This window comes from Hemiscyllium ocellatum, chromosome 4, assembly GCF_020745735.1.
Source record: "Hemiscyllium ocellatum isolate sHemOce1 chromosome 4, sHemOce1.pat.X.cur, whole genome shotgun sequence".
Taxonomy (NCBI): domain Eukaryota; kingdom Metazoa; phylum Chordata; class Chondrichthyes; order Orectolobiformes; family Hemiscylliidae; genus Hemiscyllium; species Hemiscyllium ocellatum.
In genome coordinates, this window is record NC_083404.1 from 66,577,633 (window position 1) to 66,605,040 (window position 27,408).

Here is a 27,408-nt window from a genome sequence, read left to right on the forward strand (position 1 = left end):
ATATATGTAATGAGGATGCATGAAGTTAGGTCTCTTGAGATACCACTAACTCCGTACTTTGTCGTGCAGAACGTGCAAATTGAAAAGCACACAAGACTTTAATGTCACAAACCTGAAACATTAACTCTGTTTCTACCTCCCTAGATTCTACCCAACATGCTGAGTTTTTCGAACATTTTATGTTTTTCTTTAGGGGATAATGAGAGGTTGTTATACAAAGAGGTGATTCTGAATGCTGTAGGCATGTCTTCTGAACAAGAGGCAAGAACATTTAGCCTGATTGTTTCCAATTTACATTTCCTATGTATATTTTCTCCTTTTGTAAATGCAAGAGATTGCAAGATGACATTCATACAGAAAAGTATTTCATGTTATGGTACATCTGTAACCTATTAGTGATAATATTATACTGTCTTTTATTTGTTTGTAAATTAGACAATACAAGCAAGACCACCAAACCTGACTACTAAACCTGTCTTCAGGACTGCTTTAACACAGGTTCCCACAGTCATACATGTCATCAACCAAAGTTCTTCAGTTTGTCCAATTAGTGAAAGCCAAAAGATTGTCTTGGACAATAAGCAGAAAATTGATTTGAAAGCAAGTTTGGAATCCAGCTCAATGAATACTATTATGCAGTGTGGGACCACATTGAGATCAACTGATAAAAGAGGTGTGCTTTCTCAGCAGTCTCTACAGTGTGAAAAATCACAAGTTGCTACATTAGGTACACCTGAACAGATGAAAGTGCAGTCTGCCTCATATAACCATAGTTCCAGTGCCTACAAGATTATACCGATATTTAAAAGCAAACTATTTCAAGATAAGCAGTTTATTAGTGCAAAGACTAATGAAAGTATAAATAAGCAGGATGTCAAATTTAATTCAACACTTATAACTCTAAATTCATCAACTGCTTACACAGAAACAAAAAGACCAAACAATATGCAAGGAAAAGGATCCAGGAGTGAAAAAGAAATTACTTTGTTAGACATTCCAGAGAAGCAGCAATTAATACCAAATACAAGAGTGGATCAACCAAGTGCTGAACCAGCCCAGAACACAAGTTCAAATAGCAAGATAAGTGTAAATCAGGGCTCTGAGAGTCACAAGTCAGAAAGAGCTGCAGGAGAAATGAAATGTGGAACTAGACTACACCAGTCATTTGGAAAAAATCAAGAATCGAGCAGCATGATTATCCAGACGGGAGGCAAAACCATAGCTGATGTAATTTCTGATGGATCATGTGCAAATTGGAATTACAATATGACAGGAAATCATCAACACAAACAAGTGAGATAAATTGTGTTTCAACTAATTTGAACTTTTAATATTTCAATCTGCATTGAATTTTATTGCCTTATACACAAAGGTTGGTACATATTAGTTCCGTATTCAATGATTTAGAGCTTGTAAATTTACAACTAAAATTATTAGATCCTTTTATAAGCAGCAGTTTGGTTATTAGATTACTTATAGTGTGGAAACAGGCCCTTTGGCCCAACAAGTCCAAATTGACCCACCGAAGCGCAACCCACCCAGACCCATTCCCCTACATTAACCCCTTCAGCTAACACTATGGGCAATTTAGCATGGCCAGTTCACCTAACCTGCACATTTTTGGACTGTGGGAGGAAACCAGAGCATCCAGAGGAAACCCCAGAGACACGGGGAGAATGTGCAAACTCCACACAGCCAGTCGCCTGAGACGGGAATTGAACCCACATCTCTGGTGCTATGAGGCAGCAGTGCTAACCGCTATGCCACCGTGCTGCCCACCAAATATCTAGTCTCTTACTTTACAATAGAATGCCGTTACATTTAAAATAAATTAGACTTCTTTTGTTACTGTTCCATTAACATTCATTAATGTTTCACACCTTTGCATACAGAAATTTTCATATACTGAGTCTATTTTTCAGTACATGACAAAGCTTGCTAAGATGGAGCTGTAGCTATCTAAAGTTGACACACACTATTCTGTGAAGTAATTAAAATAGAGTACCATAAGTGGTGACTTGTAAACTTTTCATTGTACTCATGTGAGTTCATATGACAATAAAGCTAATTTTAATTCACTAGCCAGAATGTCCTCCCTCAGTCCAAAATTGCACAAAATATTCCAGGTGTGGTCTCACCAAAGCTCTGTGGACTCGCAGCAAGACATCCCTCTAATCCCCTCACAATGAAGGCCAGTATGCCATTTGCCGCCTTCACCACCTGCTGCAGTGCTAATTTTCAACGATTCTGTACAATGTCTCATTGCACTCCTACCAGTTGTAATCTGTGGCCATTCAGATAATCTATCTTCTTGTTTTTACTACCAAAGTGGAGATGTCCCATTCATCCACATTATATTACATTTGTCATTTATCTGTCCACTTACTTAATTAGATTAGATTACTTACAGTGTGGAAACAGGCCCTTCGGCCCAACAAGCCCACACCGACCCGCTGAAGCGCAACCCACCCATTCCCCTACATATACCCCTTACCTAACACTACGGGCAATTTATCATGGCCAATTCACCTGACCCGCACATCTTTGGACTGTCGGAGGAAACCGGAGCACCCGGAGGAAACCCACGCAGACACGGGGAGAATGTACAAACTCCACACAGTCAGTCGCCTGAGGCGGGAATTGAACCCAGGTCCCTGGCGCTGTGAGGCAGCAGTGCTAACCACTGTGCCACCGTGCCGCCCAAAACTTGACCAAATCTCGAAAGAAGCTTCTCTGCATCATCCTCAAAGCATTCTCTCCCACCCAGCTTTGTGTCAAGTGCAAACTTGGAGATGTTACACTTAGTTCCTTCATCTAAATCAATAATACATATTATAAGTTGCTGGGGTGGAAGCACTGGCCCTGCAGTACCCCACTAGTCAGTACCTGCGACTCGGAATAAGACCTTTTCATTCCTTCTCTTTGTTTTCTGTCTTCCAACTAGTTCTATATCCTTGTCAGGACACTACATTGAATTCCATGTGCTTTAATTTTGCATTCTAATTTGTTACTTGTGTCCTTATTGAAAGCCTTCTGAAATCCAAGTTGACCACATCCACTGGCTCCCTCTTATCTTCCCCTTCATAAATCCTCTGTCCAATCTTGCCTTCAACTTCAAATGCTCTGCTGTTCTGTCTTTTATTTTGAACTCTATCTTGTATTTTTCTCACTACTGATATCAAGCTAATTGATCTATAATTGACTTTTATCTCTGCCTACTTTCTTAAATAGTGAGATTACATTAGCTATCCTCCAATCCATTTAGAGATAATTAGGCTACTTCCTTAAATACTTTGGGGTGAAATTGATCACACCATGGGGATTTATCTGTATTTAATCCCATTAGTTTCCCGAACCCTTTCTCTTTACTAATGTTAATTTGTTTCGATTTCTTCTTCCCATTATTTTTGAGACATTGAGTTTCTAATCAAGAACAAAAGAAATCTGATTTTAGATATAGACAACTTGACTCAATTGCATCTCTTAATCAATATAAAGAGTATAGGAGCATTTGTTCAGAGAGAAATCAGGAAGGCAAAGAGGGGATATGAGATAGCATTGGCAGATAAAGTTAAGAATAATCCAAAGAGATTCTACAAATACATTAAGAGCAAGAGGGTAGCGAGAGTGAGGATAGGGCCTCATAAAGATCATTACTGAGATGGGAGAATACTAAATGAATATTTTGTCAGTTTTTACTGTGGAGAAAGAAATGGAGTCTAGAGAACGCAAAGAAATAAACTGAAGTGTTTTAAAAGCAGTTCACGTTAGAGAAGAGGAAGTTTGGGAGCTCTTAGAGAATATAAAGCTGAATAAATCAATGGGACCTGATCTAATGTAACCCAGAACATTGTGGGAAGTAAGAGAGGAAATTACAAAACCCCTTGCAGAAATATTTGCATCATCTATAACTACAGGTGAGGTACCTGATGACTGGAGGGTGGCTAATAGAACATAGAAGGATACAGCGCAGTACAGGCCCTTCGGCCCTCGATGTTGCGCCGACCGAATCCTACCTAACCTATACTAGCCCAATAACTTCCAAATGCCTATCCAATGCCCGCTTAAATGACCATAAAGAAGGAGAGTTCACCACTGATACGGGCAGGGCATTCCATGAACTCTCAACCCGCTGTGTGAAGAATCTACCCCTAACATCTGTCCTATACCTACCACCCCTTAATTTAAAGCTATGTCCCCTAGTAACACCTGACTCCATTAGCGGTAAAAGGTTCTTAGTATCTACCCTATCTAAACCCCTAATCATCTTATACACTTCTATCAGATCTCCCCTAAACCTTCTCTTCTCCAATGAGAACAGCCCCAAGTGCCTCAGCCTTTCCTCATAAGATTTTCCTACCATTCCAGGCAACATCCTGGTAAACCTCCTCTGCACTCGTTCTAAAGCTTCCACATCCTTCCTATAGTATGGCGACCAAAACTGCACACAATACTCCAGATGAGGCCTCACCAGAGTCTTATACAACTGCAACATGACCTCAGGACTCCGGAACTCAATTCCTCTGCCATTAAAGCCCAGTACACCATATGCCTTCCTCACAGCACTATTTACCTGGTTGGCAACTTTCAGAGATCTGTGTACATGGACACCAAGATCCCTCTGCTCATCCACACTACCAAGTAGCCTACCATTAGCCCAGTAATCCATCATCTTGTTATTCCTACCAAAGTGAACGACTTCGCACTTAGCTACATTGAATTCCATTTGCCACATTTCCGCCCAGCTCTGCAACTTATCTATATCCCGCTGTAACCTACCACTTCCTTCCTCACTATCCACAACTCCACCGACTTTTGTGTCATCCGCAAACTTGCTTACCCAGCTTTCAAGTCCTTCCTCTAGATCATTTATAAAGATAACAAAAAGCAATGGTCCCAAAACAGATCCTTGTGGTACACCGCTAGTAACTGCGCTCCAAGATGAACATAATCCATCAACTACTACCCCCGTCTCCTTCCAGCCAGCCAATTCCTAATCCAAACCTCTAATGTATCCTCAATGCCATACCTCCGTAGTTTTAGCATTAGCCTACCATGGGGAACCTTATCGAATGCCTTACTAAAATCCATATACACAACATCTACTGCTTTACCCTCGTCCACTTCCTTGGTCACCTTCTCAAAGAACTCAATAAGGTTTGTGAGGCACGACCTGCCCTTCACAAAACCATGCTGGCTATCCCTGATCACGTTATTCCTACCCAGATGTTCATAAATCGTATCCCTTACCATTCTCTCTAAGACTTTGCCCACCACTGAAGTCAGACTCACTGGCCTATAGTTACTAGGGCTATCCCTACTCCCTTTCTTGAACAATGGGACCACATTCGCTATCCTCCAGTCCTCTGGTACTATTCCCGTTGACAATGACGACATAAAAATCCAGGCCAATGGCTCTGCTATCTCCTCCCTAGCTTCCCATAGGATCCTGGGGTAAATGCCATCAGGCCCAGGAGACTTATCTATATTCATCCTTTCCAATATTCCCAAAACCTCTTCCCTGCATATTTCCAGGGCATCCATTCTAATTATTTGTGATTCCATATTCACATCAGCAACAGTGTCCTGTTCCTGAGTGAATACTGATGAAAAGTACTGATTTAATGTCTCTCCAATCTCCTCCGCCTCCACACACAACTTCCCACTACTATCCTTGACTGGACCGATACCTACCCTAGTCATCCTTTTATTCTTGACATACCTATAGACCTAATGTTATACCTTTGTTTAAGAAAGGTTGTAAAGAGAAACCGGGGAGCTATAGACCTGTGAATCTGACTTCCATTGTCAATGAATTATTGGAAGTGATTAAAAAAGATAGGATTTATGCACATTTAGAGAGGCAAAAATTGATTAAGGAAAGTCAGTGTGGTTTTGTGTGAGGAAATTTGTATCTCACAAACTTGATTGAGTTTTTTGAGGAAGTTACTAAAATGATTGATGATAGTAGAGCAGTAGATCTTGTTTATTTGGATTTTAGTAAAGCATTTGATAAGGTTCCACTTGGGAAACTAACTGGTAAAGTTAAGTCACATGGGATTCAGGGTGAGCTTGCCAACTGGATACATAGTTGGCTTAACGGCAGGAGTTGGAGAGTAATGGTGCTTTTCAGACTGGAGGCCTTTTTTCTCATTCATTCACAGGGTGAGGGCATTGCTGGCTAGCTCTTTCTCCCCACCCCCACCCTCCTCTAGCTTATCTCTCCACCCTTCAGGCTCTCTGCCTTTATTCCTGATTGAAGGGCTTTTGCCCGAAACGTCGATTTCGATGCTCCTTGGATGCTGCCTGAACTGCTGTGCTCTTCCAGCACCACTAATCCAGAATCTGGTTTCCAGTATCTGCAGTCATTGTTTTTACCTTGGTAAGCATTTATTGCCCATCCTTAATTGCTCAGAGAGCAGTTAAGAGTCAACCACATTGTAGTGGGTCTGGAGTCACATGTCGGCCATCCTAGGTAAGGATTGCAGTTTCCTTCCCTAAAGGGCATTAGTGAACCAGATGGGTTTCTGTGACAATTGACAACAGATTTATGGTCATCGTTAGACTCTTAATTCCAGATGTTTATTGAATTCAAATTACACCATCTGCTGTGGTTGGATTTGAATTCAGGTCCACAGAACATTATCTGGATCTCTGGATTAACGGTCCAGTGATAACACCACTGGGCCATCACTTCCCAGCAATGTTCCACAGAGATTGGTTCTGGCTCCTCTTTTGTTTGTCATTTCTTAAGTGATCTGGATGAGAATATAAAAGACATGATTAGTAAGTTTGTGGACGATACCAAAACTGGTGGCATAATAGACAGTAAAGGTGGTTTTCTAAGATTACAAAGGATCTTGATCAAATGGGTCATTGGACTGAAAAATGGCAGATCGAGTTCAATTTGAATAAATGCAAGATATTATATTTTGGTACAACAAACAAAAGGACAATATTTCACTTTTAATGCTTTCACTCTAGAAGATACAGACTAAAATCAATATAAATTAAATATTAATTACCTGACACCTGATGCATCAAGCCAAAAATAGGTATGTTTTGCATTTGCCAACTAAATGATCTTACAAGCATCTTTACTTGGCTTCTGGTAGCATTAAAAGAACTATCCCAAAGTTGTAAACAATTCCCTAACAGAGGATTGCCTGTTCCCCAGGCAAACCAAATCAAAGCTTTGAAATGTCTTTTGAGAACTATGCATTCCACATCTAAGATTCCACCATATGGTTTTTGCTAGCAAGGTCCTCAACAAATTTCCTCCTCCTTTAGTTCACAACAGTCTTGAGGTTCCAGAAATTCCTGTACTCGGGCTCATTAAATAATTTTGCTGGTTGTGATAAAACTGTTTTCCTCTGAGAGAGTTTTTCTTATACTTAACACCATGTTCCTGGGAGAATTCAGTTAGCTTGTCTGCATCTCGATGGCAGCTTTCTTTTACTCTGTGCCATACTTTGAAAGGTATTAAAGCTGTCAAACTGCTAAACTTGTCACTTGACACTTCAGTGAGTTTTTTTATTTGTGTTACCCTTCCTATGGCAACCTAATCACATCAACTCTTCTACAAACTAGTGTTGATCAGGAATTTGTCTTCCTTATTTTCAAAATGTTATGTTTTACTTAAAAGGAACATTTGAAACATAATCATCTGGTAAAGTTTAGAATTCATGACAGTTTATGGTGGTTATATTCTACTCAATAAATGAGACTTATCATGTACTTGGACAATAGTATGAAAATGCAGTCGTATCTGCAAAGAAACCTAGTCTCCATGCAATTGTACCCTAGTTGAACCAGTTAGCATAGCATGTATCTGTGTGCTGTATTCTGTCAGCTGAATCCTTCTATAAGGCATCTCTTTACATCAGCAGGTTCAGAACCTCATCAAACTTAATCCTTACCCTCAATTGAATGGACCAAAGCAAATGTTGTCAAAAATCATTTGTCTCAACCAAGGCTTCCAAACCATAGGTTTTGACCAACATCTATTAAGTTGTAAACATTTCAGGGGTGGCATCAGGACAACTGGTGACCTTAATGTAATTCTAGCCTCCTTAACTACAGAGACATGTTCTATTGAATTATTCCCACAACAAATTGTTGTTTTCCCCTCACATTGCAAGATTTTTGGAGATGTTGTTGTTTTGCCTCTTAAACTTCTCAGTCTATTTTAGTGAATGAAGACCTAAACCTTGATTCTCATCTTGTCACCCTTACTCAAATGTTAATGACAACAAAAACAAGTGACTAAAACAGTAGAATGCAAATTTCTGCCTCACTGTTAAATCAATGTTATTACGACTTTGTGACTTTTCCTTGTAACTTTTCCCTGCCTGGTTGATGCTCTATGGAAAAGTTGGGGGAAAAAATCTATTTCTTTGAAAACTTTCATCTCACAGAAAAAAATAATGAAATGTCAATCCACATCCAATAACCTGCTCTGAAAACCTGGATAGCTACATCAAATTAAACAGTAGCACCTGAACAAATAGCATAAGAAACTAAATCAAACAACCACAACATTCTAAAAGAAAGTGAATTCACACTAACTCAAAATATTAATGTATCCTATCAAAACAATATCCAAAATCTGGATCTTCATAATCTTTTAAAAATTAATCTGTTCTTCCTTGGCAGATAGTTTTTAGCTCAAGTTGAGATCTAAACATTAGATTTTCAGGCATTATTGTTTATAGATCAGCATAGACATATTGCCTCCTCTGACCTTTAATGCTGGAGATATAGGTTATTTGTAACAATAACTACTTCTTAAAAGTGCGCAATCTTAGGACTTCATTCAGTTTTTTATAATTAGCAGGAAGCTCAAGTCTAAGTTTGCACGGATTCTAACAATACTTCATTGACACTTTCTGATTGTCATAGGTTTCATATTGATTAATCACCAATAAATACGGACTTCGTAGATGGGGAGTATGACTCAACTGTATCAAGCATAAATGCAAGAAAGCGCTGAATAAAATAAAATAAATGCTTAACCATTCAAATCACTCCCAAAGTTTATGTATATGTTTGAACTACCATTGTAGATTTTACCCAAATTTTACATTTAGAAATAAAAACAATACTTACTGAATAACCATGAAAGGTATATAATTTTAAATATGTGCATTCTGCTGTCTGTGGTCTGTAAATGCACAAAAAAAAATTCTCTTGGAAGTTTTCATCTGTCATATAATCCTGAAACTCTTCATTGTGTTTCATTCGTTAGATAATTCACTATGAACAATTTCACAGACTCTTTCTAACTCACATAATTTATAAAACTAATTAGTTTGTTTCCTGTCCTATTGCACTATTTGTGTTTCGTCTTCTAGGTACTCCATATGTTTGATGTAAAGGAGCCACTTAAGCAAGAAAAACAAGTGCCCACACAAAATCTGAACTTAAAAACTTTGACACAAAACAATTTTTGTGATAAGGCAGCTGAGAAAAGGAAATGTAAAGTAAGCTTTCATTGTTGCAACATTTAGTGTTTGACTTTTTTTTAAACTGACATGTGCGATTTGTGTTTCTGGGAACTGCAAGTATATAACAAACTTCTGATCAGAGCTTGCCAGAGAGATGGAATGCAAATCTGCCCTATTAACAATTCTTCAAGACCTGCTTAAAACAAAAGCAATATCACCTATATTATCCTCCCAACCCCATTCCAACCTCACTCTTGGCAAATGAGTAAGGTTGGGTTGGAGTTGTGAGGATGGAATCAGTGGGGGAATGCGAGGTGATATTGCAACGTGTGAGTCTTGCAGCCTGGACAAGAGTCCGCGTTGTTTAATCTTAAAAGGGAAGTGATTTTAAAAATGTGCAGCTTATTACCTTGTTCCGGTCTTGATCAACCTGCCTGCCAGATTAGTTTGGTGGGTTCCTGCTTCCCATTTCCCAATTAGACAATCCAGTTAAAAAGTACACTTGGGGACTGATGATGTGATGTACAGTATTTGTTGAAGAAACCCTGCTGATCTAGGGCTCAGTTGTACAACACTCAGACTGAGTTGTTAGTGGGTGCAGATTGTAAAATTGGGTGCAAAGCCATAGTTATCATGCACATGCTGCTCATCCATTGATCCTCATCAAAACTTTACCAGAGGCATGAGAGGTACCTGGAGACTGTCTGTCTATGAAACATTTGAAGCCAAGAGTGGCAAATTAATGTCAACTTAGGGCTTCATTCCCCAGTGATGGAGGCCAGTACTACATTGTAAGTCCAACAACTTCCACTGCTATCCTAGCCCTGCCGAAAATACTCTACACTTTAACTTTGTTCAGTTACTCTTCACTATTGGGAATGGCTGCAATCCCTGCAGTGAGCCAATGCTTCTGCTGGCAGTGCTGAAACAGAGAACTTTTGGCCATCCAGCAGCACATGAAAGCAGGATCTCCTTCCTGGTTTGAGGTGGTAGTCATTTATTAAAGGAATTAACAGCTAGATAGCAAGGGTAGGTTCAACCCCAACTTATTCTCTTGAGGGGCAGAGGTCCTGTTCTACATTTTAAATTTGATTCTGTATAACTTGATAAAATGACAAATAGTCAGCTTTGGCAGCTCCACCTTAGTGATCTTTATAGTTTTAACAGCCCAGTTGCATGGCAGAATCTGTGAATAATAGGTTAAAATTGGCGACATTGAATTTTCCTTTTCACCCACCAATAAGTGGACCACAGTCTCACCTTAATTAAGATATCAAGAGATTGCTCTGATGAATGACTTATGGCTGTCCAAAAGATCTCACAGAGGAGTTTATAACTAATAGGATGAATCATCACTCAATTTCCCAACTGTCATAATGCTAGCAGAAAGTTTCTGTTCATCAGAAAGATTACCCTCATGTAATGTGGACTGTGTTATAGACAGATAGAGGTGGCGGTAATAATTTTGTACTTTTTCTTTGTAACAATATTTCTTTTCAAAGAAGCATTTAACACCTGATGTCACAAAGTCACAAAGATGTGCAGGCCAGGTGAATTGGCTATGCTAAATTGCCTGTAGTGTTAGGTAAGGGGTATATGTAGGGGTATGGGTGGGTTGCGCTTCGGCGGGTCGGTGTGGACTTGTTGGGCCGAAGGGCCTGTTTCCACACTGTAAGTAATCTATCTAAAAAAAACCTTTTGAGTGTTGTCATTTCTAGTAACAAACATGAACACTCTTTTGGATATGTTTAAATCATGAAAAGATAACATTTCATCACACAATGCTCTGTAATGTGAAGGCATAGAGTAAGACAACATGCAAACAAACCTCTCGGCCCAAACTGGTCCATGGTGCCCACTCAGTTAGTTCCAATTGCCTGCATTTGGTCCATATCCCTCTAAATTCTTGCCATCTGCACACCTAGCCAAATGATTTTTAAAACATTGCTGTTGTATGTGCTCCATCACTGACATAGGTGCACATACACACAAGGAAATGTGGATTTTAGGGATACAATATGATTTGTTATTTGCAGAAAGTAAGTAATTTGTTCAAATTACAGTTCTTTAACATGAGTGAATCACAGTTCAAGGTGAGTCCTCTCTTGTGGTCCTTTGAGTATAAAAACATAAGAAATAAGAGGAGTAGGCTACCTGGCTATCGAGCCTGCTCCACCATTCAGTAAGATCATGGCTAATTGTTTTGTGTACTCAGCTCCACTTACCCGTATGCTCACGATAACTCTTAATTCCTTTACTGTTCAAAAATCTATCTGTCTTTGCCTTAAAAACATGCACTGAGGTATCCCCAATTGCTTCTTTGGGCAGGGAATTCCACAGATTCGCAAACCTTTGGGTGAAAAAGTTCCTCATCTTCTCAGTCTTAAGTCTGCTTCCCCCTTATTTTGGGACTGTGCCCCCTAGTTCTAGTTTCACCCACCAGTGGAAACAACCTCCCTGCTTTTATCTTATATAGTTCCTTCATAATTTTATTTATTCCTATCAGACCTCTCTCTTTCTTTCTTTCTCTCTCTCTCTCTCTCTCTCTCTCTCTCTCTCTCTCTCCTCCCCCCCCCACCCCCAATTCTTCTGAATTCCAGTGAGTATAGTCCCATTCTACTCAATCCCTCCTCATAAAGCAATCTTCTCAATTTTGGAATCAATCTAGTGATCAACCTCTGTGGTCCCTACAGTGCCAGTATGCCCTTTCTCAAGCAAAGAGACCAAAACTGTTCACAGTACTCCAGTGTGGCCTCACCAGCACCTTATACAGCTGCAGCATAACTCTCTATTTTAGAACTCCATCTCTCGAGTAATGAAGGGCAATATTCCATTTGCATTTTTAATTATCTGTTGCATCTACGCAGCAACTTTTTGTCATTAATGCACAATGACATTGAACTCCCTCTGCACATAAGCATGATGTATAATGATCGGATAAACAATGTAAAAGTTTCTGGATTCCAGATGAGGTATGACCCAAGTTTTTGTGGATGTAAATCTTTGCAAATGAAACTGAGTTAATCCTTTCAGGATTGGCTGATCGTTGAAGAGTTCCATTCTTGTGGCTGAAGGAATGGTTCCTCTTTACCCTGCAGGTTTCCAAACTTTTGCCCAGAGATTAAAAGAGGATTATTCTCTGTTTTGGTCAAATGATTTGTTTATTACCCAGGATGGTTTGAAGTTGGAAGCTATTGGTATACGAAGGTGAATGGATTTTGGCCGATCACACTACTTACGATTTCCCTACCACAAACCCATTGACTCCCATAGCTACCTGGACTGTATATCTTCTTACCCTGCTTCCCATAAGAACTCCATTCCATTCTCCAGTTTTTTCTGTCATATCTGTTCTGATGGTGCCATCTTTAGCAGTGGCTGGGGTGTGTTCAGAAATGTGCGTTTTTTTTCCTCAACCAAGAATTCTCTATGTTGTCGTTGACAAAGTTGTTTGCAGTATCTGACATGTTTCTCACACTTCTGCCCTCACCCTTTTCCCTCCCTCCCACAGCAATGATAGGGTCCCAGTCCTCACTTTCCATTCCAGCAACATCCACATCCAAAAGATCATGAGTCACCATTTCTGCTACCTCCAGTAAAATGCCACCACAAATATTCCCCTCCCTTCCTTTATCACCATTTTTCAGGGACTGTATCCTGCAGGGTGCACTGGTCGTCTTCTCCTCCAGTCCCAGCAGGTGCCCACATTACCACAGCACTGTCCCATGCAACCACAGAAGGTGCAACACTTGTTCATTTACCTCAAACCCTCTTGCTAACCTAAGATTCAGATACTTTCCATGTGATTCAGCAATTTACCTGCACTTCACTTAATCTCATCTACTGTATTCAGTTGTTATGGGGAAAATCACAAATCTAAGAGTCGGAGTTCATTGACAGAGTTTATTGCACAAGGAAATACCGGAGCTCTGGGGAGAGAAAGATACCAACAATACAGTGGGTCAGCTGCGATTTTTTTTCTCGACCCAGAGTACACGTTAAGATACCTTTATACATCTTGTGATACAATAGTCAGTGATGAGATTATTTTCTTTGTAACATGGTTTGTTTATGGTAATTATTGCAGAATCATTGAAAGTTTGGATACAGTCATTGTCAGTTCCAGCGCAGCCTTTGTTAATTTCAGCATGGTTGTTGTTAGTTTCAATGTCTGCACGGACGTCCCTATTCGCTCTTCCTGAGAAGGACAAACTATTGCAGCCCTGGCTGTTAGCACTCTGTATTGAGTTCGTATCAAGCTGTTAGCATTTCTATAAAACGAGATGGCTGGACCCAAACACTTAGGCGTGCAGTGTACGTTACTCATGTATTCTCTCCCCCAACCACCTTAACCTAATCAACCAGGTTGTGAGCGCATTGTGCTGGCATTCTGGTGGCCCCAAGCAGTGTCCGTATTTGCCCTGCTGTCTGTCCCCATATTGTGGTCCATTTATGTGTCAAGTGGCCAACTGATGGCTCAGTGGCCATCTTGTGTATCCGTGTGCCTAGTGTCACGCTGCAGTGGGCCATCTCCCACTTCACAGTGCATACTATCTTCTCTACATACAGGATGTATGAAATGCAACTGAATGATTGCTCTGCAGAGCACCTGCGCTCTGTCCACAAAATATCCCCAAGCTTCTGGTTGATTGCCACTTCAGGACATCACCATGTTTCCTGGCCAACATTTCTGTCTTGAGCTTGCTACAGTGCTCCATTTAAGATAGAGTTCAGGAGGAATTTCTTCTCTCACAGAATTCATTATGCTTGGTATTTTCTCCCAATCTATATTCAAAGCTGAGTGAAAGACGTGGGGTACATACAGGAAAGTGAAGTTACAGGCATGTGAGATCTGCTGTAGTTTTATCAACTTGCACAGCAATATCGAGGGGTTGATAGCCTACTCCTGCTCCAATTTCTTTTGACAATATGACGTTAATTGATTGGAGCATCACTACTGGGTAATCTAAAAGTTTCTATTATTTCCAATTGAAAATACAGTTTGATGGTTGACCTTTTTATCTAGGTAGAAGATGTTTGAATTTTTTTGTATTTTACTTTGTGGTTTCTCAATCACAGGAGAAAGGAACAGATTCAACTCCAAAGAAACCAAAATCTAAACCAGTTATCCAGGATGTTGATGTAGCAGCACATGCAAAACATAATCAGGTATCTGAGAAATAGTTAATACCTCAAACTTCATCCTCAATTAATCTAGTGAGAAAGTATTTTATTATCCACTGGGGATATTTATCAGTGCATGGCCATTCTCTCTGTAGCTTATGGAAACAAAGTTGAGACATTGAATGGCTCGCTAAAGCCTGTCAGGACAAAAATGAAATAAAGATATGGATGTTTTTCATGAAATCCTCATCTGTTGGACTATTAGATAGGTCAGTAAGGTAAAGTCACCATAGTCCTACCAGACAATAGGGCTGCTGTCTCAGTAGCTTAACCTGAAGGTCACCAGTCTCTCAGGCAAGGGCAGAGTTGAGAAAGAGTCTTAAGAATCATAGATGTCCTACAGTATGGAAGCAGGCCATTAAGCCCATTGAATTCACACCAAGCTTCCGAAGAGCATCCCACCCAGACCCACCCCCTCCCTCTAACCCTGCATTTTCCATCGCTAGTCCTTCATGGTTACTTTAATCACTGCAAGAATTGTACCCACACTGTTGGTGTTACATTGCAAACCAGTTGTCCAGCTAACTGACACTCGCATGAAAATTATTTTCAATGCAATTTCACTTTCCGTGAAAATTCAAGACAATGTATTTATAATTTGTTGCTCCCGCTTGCCAGGAAATTTGGGCCTGAATTTTAAAGCAAGTTTCAGAGAACACCATTATGGACCAGTTTTTGTCCAGTATGGTGTGCTAACTGGGCAAAAGCCATAATCTGCTGCTGTGTGCAAAAGAATGAAAATGAGAATTGAGAATGATAACAAACAATCCAGACTGGTGTGTAGATGTTCAAAGACTGCAGTATCTAAAATAAACAAAAAATGGTTTGTGTCAGGATCAAGACACACTGCAAAAGTCCACCTTCAAATTTTAAACCTGATAATTTTAAGGAAAAGCTTTTAATAAAGCCAGTAGACATTACAGAAAGGGAAACAGACCAGAGGGTCACATTAGTTTGCATAATAATGACCTCATTTGCAAGTGAATTGATGATTATTTCCACCTTGATTTCAAAAGTCATGATCTGAATTGCTTTGCATTGTTTATTTCTCTATCACTGTGGATGTTAGTTTGCTCGCTGAGCTGGAAGGTTCATTTTCTGGCGTTTTGTCACCATACTACGTAACATCATCAGTGAGCCTCTGGTGAAGCACTGGTGTTATGACCCAATTTCTAATTATCTGTTTAGGTTTCCTTGGGTTGGTGATTAATTTCCTATGATGTCATTTCCTGTTCTTTTCTCAGAGGTAAATAGGGTCCAAATCAATGTGTTTCTTGATAGAGTTCCAGTTGGAATGCCGTGCTTCTCAGAATTCTCGTGCATGTCGCTGTTTGGCTTGTCCTAGGATGGATATGTTGTCCCAGTCGAAGTGGTGTCCTTCCTCATCTGTATGTAAGGATACTAGTGAGATTGGGTCCTAAGACAAGCCAAACAGAGACCTGCACAAGAATTCCTAGAAACATGGCATTCCAACCCGAAATCTATCAGCAAACACATCTACTTAGACCCCATTAACCATGCTCTGAGAAAAAGAACCAAAAATTACATCACCAACCCAAGGAAACCTAAACATATAAATAGAAAGTGGGTCATAACACCAGTGCTTCACTGGAGGCTCACTGATGTTTTGTCACCTCACTGGGCAACATCATCTGAAAGTAAACCTTCCAGCTCAGTGAGCAAAGTTACATCCAGAACCTCAACCAGAGCTACAAATCTTTTCAAAACTCTCTATGTTACTATTTCAGTGCTTTTGTCAGAAATAATTGTGTAGCAGGTTTTTGGAATAGACGATACAAAAGTTGTTCTGGTGACTTCATTTTGTACGCCAGATCTCCTCCTACCATTGGCTGCTGTCTGTATGATCCGAGTAAATGTGAGCCTTACGATAACAATACCCAAAATGATACTATCCTTCCAAATGCATTGTTGTTTGACAGTGTGCTGCGTAAATTTTAATGCCCCATTTCCCACGTTACAAAACTGTAACTACACTCCAGTGGTACATTGGCGTTGCTCAGGGATGCCTTTTAATTTGAGAAACATGCAATGTAAATACAATTCCTTATTTGCCTTCATGGGGTGCAATCATTACTGGTAAGGGCAAAGATTTCTTGTCTATCTTTTAAGTCTCCTTGAGAAAGTTGTGTTGATTAACTTTCTTGACTTGGTGGTGTCCATCTCATGTTGGTACACATGCTGTGTTATTAGGTAGAGATTTGCAGTGTTTTAAACCAGTGATGATGAAGGAATGGCAATATATTTTCAAGCTAGTAATCCTTCTATTGAAACTCACTTGGAAGAATCATCGAGGTTGGCAGGGGGACAGAATGTACTTTGAGTGCAAGGATCTCAATATCCATCACCAAGAATATCACCATTACTAATGACTGAGCTAGCCGAGTCCTAAATGACATAGCTGTTAGCCTCTCTGTTCAGCAAGTAATGAGGAAACCAACAAGAAGAAAAATCAACTTCATCACATCCTCACCAATTTGGTAGGAGTGACATTGCACCGTCATTGCGGAGGTGAAGCCCACTTTCATATTAAGGATATTATCTATCATGCCATGTGGCAGTTCAACTATGCTAAATAGCACAGACCTTGAACAGGTCTAGCAACTCAAAACTGAAAGTCCATGAGGCGCAGTAGGTCATCACCAGAGGCAGAATTATTTTCAACACCACTTCATGGCCAAGTAAATTCCATGCTCTACCATTAACATCAAGCTGGGAAATCAATGTTTGTTCAATGAAAAATGCAGGAGTGCATGCCAGGAGCAGCAGCAGACATGCCTAAACCTGAGGTGAAAACCTGTTTAATTTACTACACAAGATTACTTCTATGACCGCCAATAAAACAGATACAACAGATAGACCTAAACAATCCCACAATCAATGAATCAGATCTAGGCTCCAGGAAAACATTCCCCAGCCTATATCCAGTCATAAATAAAGTTGGATAAAAGCAACTAGCTGGAATTGAGACTCCTCAACTATCTCCATCCTCAATAACAAGGGACCGCACCATATCAGTGCAAACAAGGCTGAAGACTTTCCAATAATCTCTTGACATCTCCAGCATCACAGGCACCAGTCTTTAAACAACTGATTCAATCCACATGATCATGATTCTGCTGAATCAAGTGGATACAACAAAGGCTATAAGCCCTGATAACGTTTTGGAAATAGTATTTGAGATGCTGTACCTTCAGTAAGGCAAACGAGAGCAGGATTTATGCAGTTAATGTTAGGGCACTGAGGAATGTTGCTGAACAAAGATACTTCAGCTCCAGGTGCATAGTTCTTCGAAAGTGGACACGGTGGTAAACTTACCTTTATTGGTCAGTATATTGAGTACAGGACATTGGTGAGGCCACTTTTAGAATACTATATTCAGTTCTGGTCTCCTGCTATCGGAAAGATCTTGCAAAATTTGTATATCTTTTCTGAACCCTTTCAAGATATTGCTGGGATTGGAAGCTTCAACTGTCTGGAGAGGCTGGTAGGCTGGGGCTTTTTTCCCTTGAGCATCGGAGCCTGAACGGTGAATTTAAGGGTGTTTATTAAATCATGAGGGACATGTAGAGATGAATAATCAAGATCTTCTTCCTAGAGTAGGAGAGTCCAAAACTAAAGTGCATAGGTTTAAGGTGCAAGGGGAGAAATTTAAAAGGGACTTGAGGGGTAATGTTTTCATGCAGTGGGTAGTCCATATAGAATGAGCTACCAGAGGAAATTGTGGAGGTGGGAGCAATTACAACATTTAAAAGGCACTTGGGTTAGAACATGAATATGAAGTGTTTAGAGGGATATGGGCCAAATGCTGGTACATGGGAATGATCAGTTTAGGATATCTTATCGGCACAGACAATTTGGACTGAAGGGCCTGTTGCTGTGCTGGATATCTCTGATTCACAACTGATCTTGGAGGAACCTCTTTGGGAGAGGTCACAGCACAGAGACAGATAAGTGTGGCTTTGGGGCCTTGTTATAAGTGCAGTAGTGAATAGAGTGGGCTTCTTCTTGATTATATGTTTTGTTGAGATATGTCTCTTGATTAAACTTAAAAATATAACCCATAAGTATTGAGTTAGACTGGAGCAGATTTTTTTGTGGAGAATAAAGATCAGGTTATTTTCTGGGTTTGCAAATTGGAAGAAGCAAAAATTACCCTTGGTTGAGTGATATGCTTTTCTTGGCAAAACTGAGGACTGCAGATGCTGGAGATTAGAGTCAAGAGTGTGGTGCAGGAAAAGCTCATCAGAGCTTTTGCCCGAAACATTGATTTTCCTGCTCCTCGGATGCTGCCTGACCTGCTGTGCTTTTCTAGCATCACACTCTGACATACTCTTCTTGTCAGATGTGAGAGTTTAGGGAGAGTTTACGTGTTACTGAAGATTATTTCTGCAAAAATTGTTGTTGGTTGCGAATTCTATCAGATCAAATGGAATGGTTGCCTCTATCTGTTGCTCCAATGAGGAAGGGGGTGTGATGGATGGCTGTTACAGGAAGGGAGAAAAGTCGCAGATACAGTTGCATAGGTGGGTTAACTCAAGGAAAGGTAAGAGAGGCAGGCAGATAGCCACAGAAGATTCCTGCACTATCCCCATTTCAAACAAATATGCTGTTTTGGAAAATGTAGGGGGTGATGGATTCAGAAGGGGATGTAGCACGAACAGCCAAGTTTCTGGTATTGAGACTGGCTCTAGTGCAATGACGGCTACGTTGGGTTCCAGGAAATCGATTGTGTTTAGGGACTCTAGTCAGAGGCACAGACAGACATTTCTGTGGCCAGCAGTGAAAAATCAGAATGGTGTGTTGCCTCCTTGGTGTCAGGATCAAGGATATCACTGAGATGGGCAGAATTTTCCCAGGGAGATGGTGAGGAAAGAGATCAATCTAAGACTGGTACAATTGAGAAAATAAGCGAGTCAAACAATCAGGGCAGACAGGGACAAAGCAGAGAACAAGGTAGAACTGATCAATTAAACTGTATTTATTTCAGTGCAAGAGGCCTAACAGAGCATGGCTAGGAACATGGGGCTGGGATATCATAGAAATTACTGAAACGTAGCTAGTGATGGACAGGACTGGAAGCTTAATGTTCCAGGATACAAATGCTGCAGGAAGGACAGAAAGGGAAGCAAGAGAGGAGGGGGAGTGGCATTTTTGACAAGGGATAGCAATACAGCTGTACTGAGGGAGGATATTCTCCGAAATACATCCAGGGAAGTTGTTTGGGTGGAACTGAGAAATATAAAAAGAATGATTCTTGGGATTGTATTACGGATCCCCTAATAGTCAGAGGGCAATTGAGAATCAAATTTTGTAAGGAGATGTCCGTTATCTATAAGAATGAAAGGGTGATTATGGTAGGGCATTTTAACTTTCCACACATAGACTGGGACTGCCATAGTGTTAAGGAGTTAGATGGATAGGAATTTGTCAACCATGTACTAGAAAATTTTCTGATTCAGTATATAGATGTATCTACTAGAGAAGGTGTAAAACTTGACCTGCTCTTGGGAAATAAGGCAGGGCAGGTGACTGAGGTATCAGTGGGGGAGCACTTTTGGGCTAGTGACGATAATTCTATTGGTTTTAGAATAGTGATGGAAAAAGATAGACCAGATCTAAAAGTTCAAGTTCTAAACTGGAGGAAGGCGAAATTTGACGGTATTAGGCAAGAACTTTCAAAAGCTGATTGGGGCAGATGTTTACAGGTAAAGGGATGGCTGAAAAATGGAAAGCCTTCAGAAATAAGATAACGAGAGTTCAGAGACGGTATATTCCTGTTAGGGTGAGAGGAAAAGCTGGTAGGTATAGGGAATGCTGGATGACTAAAGAAATTGAGGCTTCAGTTAAGAAAAAGAAGGAAGCAAATGTCAGAACTAGACAGGGCAGATCAAGGGCATCCTGAGATAGGGCAGTAGGAGTATACTTAAGAGGGAAATCAGGAGGGCAAAAAGGAGAGATGAGATAGCTTTGGTAAACAGAGTTAAGGAGAATCCAAAGGATTTTTACGAATACATTAAGGACAAAAGGGTAACCAGGACGAGAACAGGGTCCCCTCAAACATCAGCAAGGCAGCCATGTGTGGAGCCACAGGAGTTGGGGGAGATACTAAACGAGTATTTTGCATCAGTATTTAGTGTGGAAAAGGACATGGAAGATATAAAATGTAGGAAAGTAGGTGGTGTCATCTTGAAAAATGTCCATATTACAGAGGAGGAAGTGCTGGGTGTCTTGAAATGCATAAAAGTGGATGAATCCCCAAGATCTGATCAGGTGTACTCTAGAACTCTGGGAAACTAGGGAAGTGATTGCTGGGCCTCTTGCTGAGATATTTGTATCATCGGTAGTCACAGGTGAGGTGCTGGAAGACTGGAATTTGGCTAGCATGGTGCCATTATCTAAGAAAGGTAGTAAGGACAAGCCAGGGAACTATAGACCAGTGAGCCTGACGTCAGTGGTGGGAGAGTTGTTGGATGGAATCCTGAGGGACAGGATGTGTATGTATTTGGATAGCAAAGACTGGTTCGGGTTAATCAACGAGGCTTTGTAGTGGAAAATCATGTTTCACAAACTTGTTTGAGTTTTTTGAAGAAGTAACAAAGAGGATTGATGAGAGCAGAGTGGTAGACCTGATCTATCTGGACTTCAGTAAGGCGTTCGACAAGGTTCCCCATGGGAGACTGGTTAGCAAGGTTAGATGTCATGGAATACAGGGAGAACTAGCCATTTGAATACAGAACTGCCTCAAAAGTAGAAGACAGGGTGGAGGTGGAGAGCTTTTCAGATTGAAGGCCTGTGACCAGTGGAGTGCCACAAAGATAGCTGCTGGGTCCATGATTTGGCTGTGAGCTTAAGAGGTAGAGTTAGTAATTTTGCAGATGACACCAAAACTGGAGGTGTATTGGACAGCAAAACAAGATCTTAATCAGATGGCCAATGGGGGAGAAATGGCAGATTGAGTTTAATTTAGATAAATGCGAGATACTGCATTTTGGGAAACAAATCTTTGCAGTACTTCTACACTTTAATGGTAAGATCCTAGGGAGTGATGCTGAACAAAAAGACTTGGAGTGCAGGTTCATAGCCCCTTGGAAGTGGAGTTGCAGGTAGATAGGATAGTGAAGAAGGCATTTGATACGTTTTCCTTTATTGGTCAGAGTATTGAGTACAGGAGTTGGGAGGTCATGTTGCGGCTGTACAGGACATTGGTTCGGCCACTGTTAGAATACGCGTGCATTTCTGGTCTCCTTCCTATCGGAAAGATGTTGTGAAACTTGAAAGGGTTCAGAAAAGATTTACAAGAATGTTGCCAGGGTTGGAGGATTTAAGTTTAACCGAGAGGTTGAATAGGCTAAGGCTGTTTTTCCCTGGAGTGTCGGAGACTGAGGGGTGACCTTGTAGAGATTTATAAAATCATGAGGGGCATGGATAGAGTAAATAGACAAAGTCTTTTCCCTGGAGAGGGGGAGTCCAGAACTACAGGGCATAGGTTTAAGGTGAGAAGGGAAAAATAGAAAAGAGACGTCAGGGGCAACCTTTTCACGCAGGTGGTGGTGCGTGTGTGGAATGGGCTGCCAGAGGAAGTGGTGGAGACTCGTCCAATTGTAACATTTAAAGGGCATCTGGATGGGTATATGAATAAAAAGGGTTTGGAGGTATATGGGCCGGGTGCTGGCAAGTGGGACTAGATTGGGTTGAGATATCTGACTGGTCTTATTTTCCATGCTATACATCTCTATGACTCTGTGACTGTATAGATAAGGAGAGCTTTTAGAACGTAATATTTGCAAGCGCAATCATCCAAACAGAGAACAGCCAGGGAATTCCTAGAGACATGGCACTCATCCACAGATTCAATCAATAAGCACATCAACCTGGACCCAATATACCGGCTACTGCAGTGGACAGCTGGAACTGACAACTGGAAGCGGCAGATACAAACCAGTATAAATGCCGGAGGAAACATTACAGAAGTGCTTCACAGGAGGCTCCCAAGCACTGAGGATGTCACCCAGACAGGGGATGAAACGTTTGCAACACAAATTCCAGCTCGGCGAACAGAACCACAACACACCACAAGGACAGTAGTGGGAGACTGTGTATTGAGTTGAAAGAGATAGGAGAGGTCTTGAATGAGTACTTTTCTTCACTATTTACAAACGAAAGAGACCGTATTGTTGAAGAGGAAAGTATGAAACGGACTGATAAGCTAGACGAGATACTTGTTAGGAAGGAAGATGTGTTGGGCATTTTGAAAAACTTGAGGATAGACAAGTCCCCCGGGCCTGATGGAATATATCCTAGGATATGTGGGAAGCAAGAGAGGAAATTGCAGAGCCTTTGGCAATGATCTTTTCGTCTTCACTGTCAACGGGGGTGGTAGCAGGGGACTGGAGAGTGGCGAATGTTGTGCCCCTGTTCAAAAAAGGGAATAGGGATAACCCCGGGAATTACGGGCCAGTTAGTCTTACTTCGGTAGTAGGCAAAGTAATGGAAGGGGTACTGAGGGATAGAATTTGAGTATCTGGAAAGACACTGCTTGATTAGGGACAGCCAGCACAGATTTGTGAGGGATAGGTTTTACCTTACAAGTCTTATTGAATTCTTTGAGGAGGTGACCAAGCATGTGGATGAGGGTAGAGCAGTAGATGTAGTGTACATGGATTTTAGTAAGGAATTTGATGAGGTTCCCCATGGTCGGCTTATGCGGAAAGTCAGGAGGCATGTGATAGTGGGAAATTTGGCCAGTTGGATAGAAAACTGGCTAACCGGTCGAAGTCGGAGAGTGGTGGTAGATGGTAAATTTTCAGCCTGGAGCCCAGTTACAAGTGGAGTTCCGCAGGGATCAATTCTGGGTCCTCTGCTGTTTGTAATTTTTATTAATGACTTGGATGAGGGAGTCAAAGGGTGGGTCAGTAAATTTGCAGATGATACGAAGATTGGTGGAGTTGTGGATAGTGAGGAGGGCTGTTGTTGGCTGCAAAGGGATTTAGACATGATGCAGAGCTGGGCTGAGGAGTGGCAGATGGAGTTCAACCCTGTCAAGTGTGAGGTTGTCTATTTTGGAAGGACAAATAAGAATGTGGAATACAGGGTTAACGGTAGGGTTCTTAGCAAAGTGGAGGAGCAGAGGGATCTTGGGGTCTATGTTCATAGCTCTTTGAAAGTTGCCACTCAGGTGGATCGAGCTTGTAAGAAGGCCTATGGTGTATTCGCGTTCCTTAGCAGAGGGATTGAATTCAAGAGTCGTGAGGTGATGTTGCAGCTGTACAGGACCTTGGTTAGGCAACATTTGGAATACTGCGTGCAGTTCTGGTCGCCTCACTTTAGGAAAGATGTGGAAGTTTTGGAGAGGGTGCAGAGGAGATTTACCAGGATGTTGCCTGGAATGGAGAATAAGTCGTACAAGGATAGGTTGAGAGTGCTAGGCCTTTTCTCATTGGAACGGCGAAGGACGAGGGGTGACTTGATACAGGTTTATAAGATGATCAGGGGAATAGATAGAGTAGACAGAGACTTTTTCCCGGGTACAACAGAGTGTTACAAAGGGACATAAATTTAAGGTGAAGGATGGAAGGTATAGGGGGGATGTCAGGGGTAGGTTCTTTACCCAGAGAGTGGTGGGGCATGGAATGCGCTGCCTGTGGGAGTGGCAGGGTCAACATCATTGGTGACCTTTAAGCAGGAATTGGGTAGGTGCTTAAGCTAGGACAAATGTTCGGTACAACATCGTGGACCGAAGGGCCTGTTCTATGCTGTATTGTTCTATGTTCTATAATTAGCCAACACTGAATATTCTCATTCAAGTTAGCTTTGGTTACATTTAAAATGCCATTGAAAGGCAGGTCTACTAACAAGGTTCAAAGTCAGTGGCATCCTGGTAACTTCATGAACCAAGTTGAAAAAGTATCTTGTGAAGGCTCCCTGAAACATTTCACTGAGCTTTATTGTCTTGTCTTAATGGACAAGAAATTTGTGAACTGGAAAATGCAGTGGGAGGCAGCTCTGCAAGCTTCCCAGCATCCAGTGCTACCAACTCTGTGTCACATTCTGCCAAGCATGGCAAATATTCCTGAAAACATTTAGAAATGCAACTGTTCTCCTACTTTCCTCCATAGAAAACCTCGATCAACAACTTTATGCAGCATACTTTAATATTCCTCTCCTTCGATATTAGCCAGAGAATGTAATATCTTGGGGCCGCCATCATTTTTTTTACTTTCGTATTGCAGAATTGTACAAATATCATACATTGAATTGTTCTCAGAATCCTCATCACAGTCAAATATGCTTCATGTTTAGCTATCCTCTCTTCCTAATTGGCATCTAGCTTCTCAGCAGTACTACTCATATAGAATTTCCTTTTACATGGTTGCCCATATCAATAACTACTTTTTTCATCCATATCTTTGACTGCATCAATAACAGATCATGAGTAATGACGCATTTTGTTGTTGTGGTATCTGAAAGATGAGTCATCAACCTCAGAATAAAACCCCATGACAGTAAGAGGGATGGAAACAGGAGAACACATCCCATGTGCCATTCACACAGCCATGCCTGATTTTATGGCAGCTGATTTCAGGACACTTGTTTAACTAATACAAATTTGTATTTGTCTTAAAATACACCAAGAAATCTAGCAATGAAATGGGAGCTGACAAACCAACAAGGAAATGACCATTCTCGTAACCCTTTTGCTCCTCCCTCCACTAACACTGTCACCTCACAACCACTGGCCCCTCTCCCCTTCTACATTAAGGCTCACTGTCACCACCTTACCCTTAAAATATTAGCCTCTCTTCCACATTGAAACTTCTTTGTCCACCTCCACATCAAGACCTATCTCCACCCACTTATAAACCATAGCCTATCTATGCACTTCAATGCTGTTTACATTGTAGCCTCTATGCATTCCTCTGTACCAGAATTTCTGCTAAAGCCCATGGCAGAGTCAAAGAGTGTAGTGCTGGAAAAGCACAGCCAGTCAGGCAGCATCTGAGGAGCAAGAGAAAATCAACATTTTGAGCATAAGCCCTTCATCGGGAATGAGGCTTGTGGCCCAAGGGGGCTGAGAGATAAATGGGATAGGTGTGGGGCTGGCGGGGTTGCAGGGTAGCTCGTACTGAACTTGAAAATCTGCAACTTCTGTCTTATGACACTCTCAATCCATATTCTTGCTACTACTGAGAACTCCCTTTCCACCTTTGCACTAATGTCTCCTTCATCCTTAATTCACTTTAGTCATCATTGAAACTTTGCTTTTTTTCACCTCCATTCTGTTTCCTTGCTTTTCTCTGAAAAGCAACCATTCATAAACTGAAGTTTGTGCAAAGCTTGCACCATGCTCTACATTGCCTCCAACTCTTTTGTCATGTGTCCTTATCACTCTCTTAATGTATCAAATTGAAGATTCTTGTTCCTATCTATATGTCATTCTGTAGTTATGTTTATCATGCCTATAACTTTTTAAAGTGCTAGTGCCAGAACATTTCTTTGACTTTGTCTTTCTTTAAATACAACCTCTCATTTGATCTCAAAATCTGCACCTAAACCCCTTTGTTACATCTTTCGACCACTAAATTGATAACATGAACTTAGTTCAGTCTAGCACTGAGTAATTATTACAGTGACAATGAAGTATGAAGCTGAAGCCCCTTGGAATTTTCCTGTGACTTTATTAGATCTTATATACTTTTAGAAAACAGCAAGTGAACTCCTGGCTAATGTTTCTCCCACTATCAGCAATATACTAGAGTAAATTAGATGGAGGAAAATATAGTTTTACTTGGGCTAACTTATCTTTCCCAGCTGTTTTAAATTTCTAGTGTATAGAGCAGAGGACCTTCTGTGAAGTATCGATGAAAATATTGGAAAATTACATAAATTGCATTTACTCCTCAGGGTTCCTGTGAATATTTTGTTGTAGGTTAGGAGTTTTCTAGTTAGATTCTATTGTTACTCATCTCTGGATGATATATTATGTTAGATCACTATTAACTATCAGTACAGCAGAATTCTCTTTTCAAACAGGCTGTCTTACAGTATATCAGTGAAGTATACAGGGGAAGGAATGAGTATTTATTGGTGAATAAAATGGAGGAAGAAAGTTGTGCTTATGCTACTGAACCAAGGTGAAATGCAGTTTCGTGTCTGGGTAAATAGTCCTAATTGTTTTTTACAGCTGTCCAAACTGAACAGTGTTACTCTTCAATCTTGGCTGAAAAATCATGGTGTTTCTGTGAAAACAAGGGACAAGAAGGAGCACCTTGTTTCCAAAATCATGGAGTTCATCAAAGGCCCGACAGAATGATTTTGAGAATATCCATCTAGGTCAGTTGAGTAGAAAAGAGATGTTCCAAATATTTTGAGTTGTCTGTTCTTTGTGTAACACCTAGTGGCTGGAAGGTTTAGCATACAGTACTTACTGTTTTGATTAATATTTTGATTTATATTCTAATATCACTTATTTTCAAAATTTGGTTCGTTCAGTAACACACTATTAATTCATGTTATTCACCAGTAATGATAATTGCTGTTAAAAATTAATAAATGTCATTACTGCACTCCTAAACAGTTTCACTAGCCATTGTGTGAATCAAAATAATCTCTGTAATTTGCAATACTATGTTATGTTTTTAATGAAAAGCACATTCATTTACCATTGTGATAGATATGACATCTGCAGTTAACAGTTATAAATGTAGTGTGATCTACTTTCCTGAAACAGTTCAAAATAAATTAAATATTTATTTAAATG

General features: G+C 40.6%; 1 protein-coding gene across 1 annotated transcript in view; it reads left to right on the forward strand.

The window, feature by feature from the left end:
• LOC132815206 (uncharacterized protein C18orf63-like) overlaps positions 1 to 27,063 on the forward strand; it is a 79,614-nt gene extending 52,551 nt beyond the window's left edge. The window contains exons 10-12 of the mRNA XM_060824022.1: positions 436 to 1,293; positions 14,526 to 14,615; positions 26,833 to 27,063. Of these exons, the coding sequence (XP_060680005.1) occupies positions 436 to 1,293; positions 14,526 to 14,615; positions 26,833 to 26,961 (1,077 nt within the window). The 3' untranslated portion in view covers positions 26,962 to 27,063. The remainder of the gene's footprint in view (positions 1 to 435; positions 1,294 to 14,525; positions 14,616 to 26,832) is intronic.
• The last annotated feature ends 345 nt before the right edge of the window (positions 27,064 to 27,408 follow it).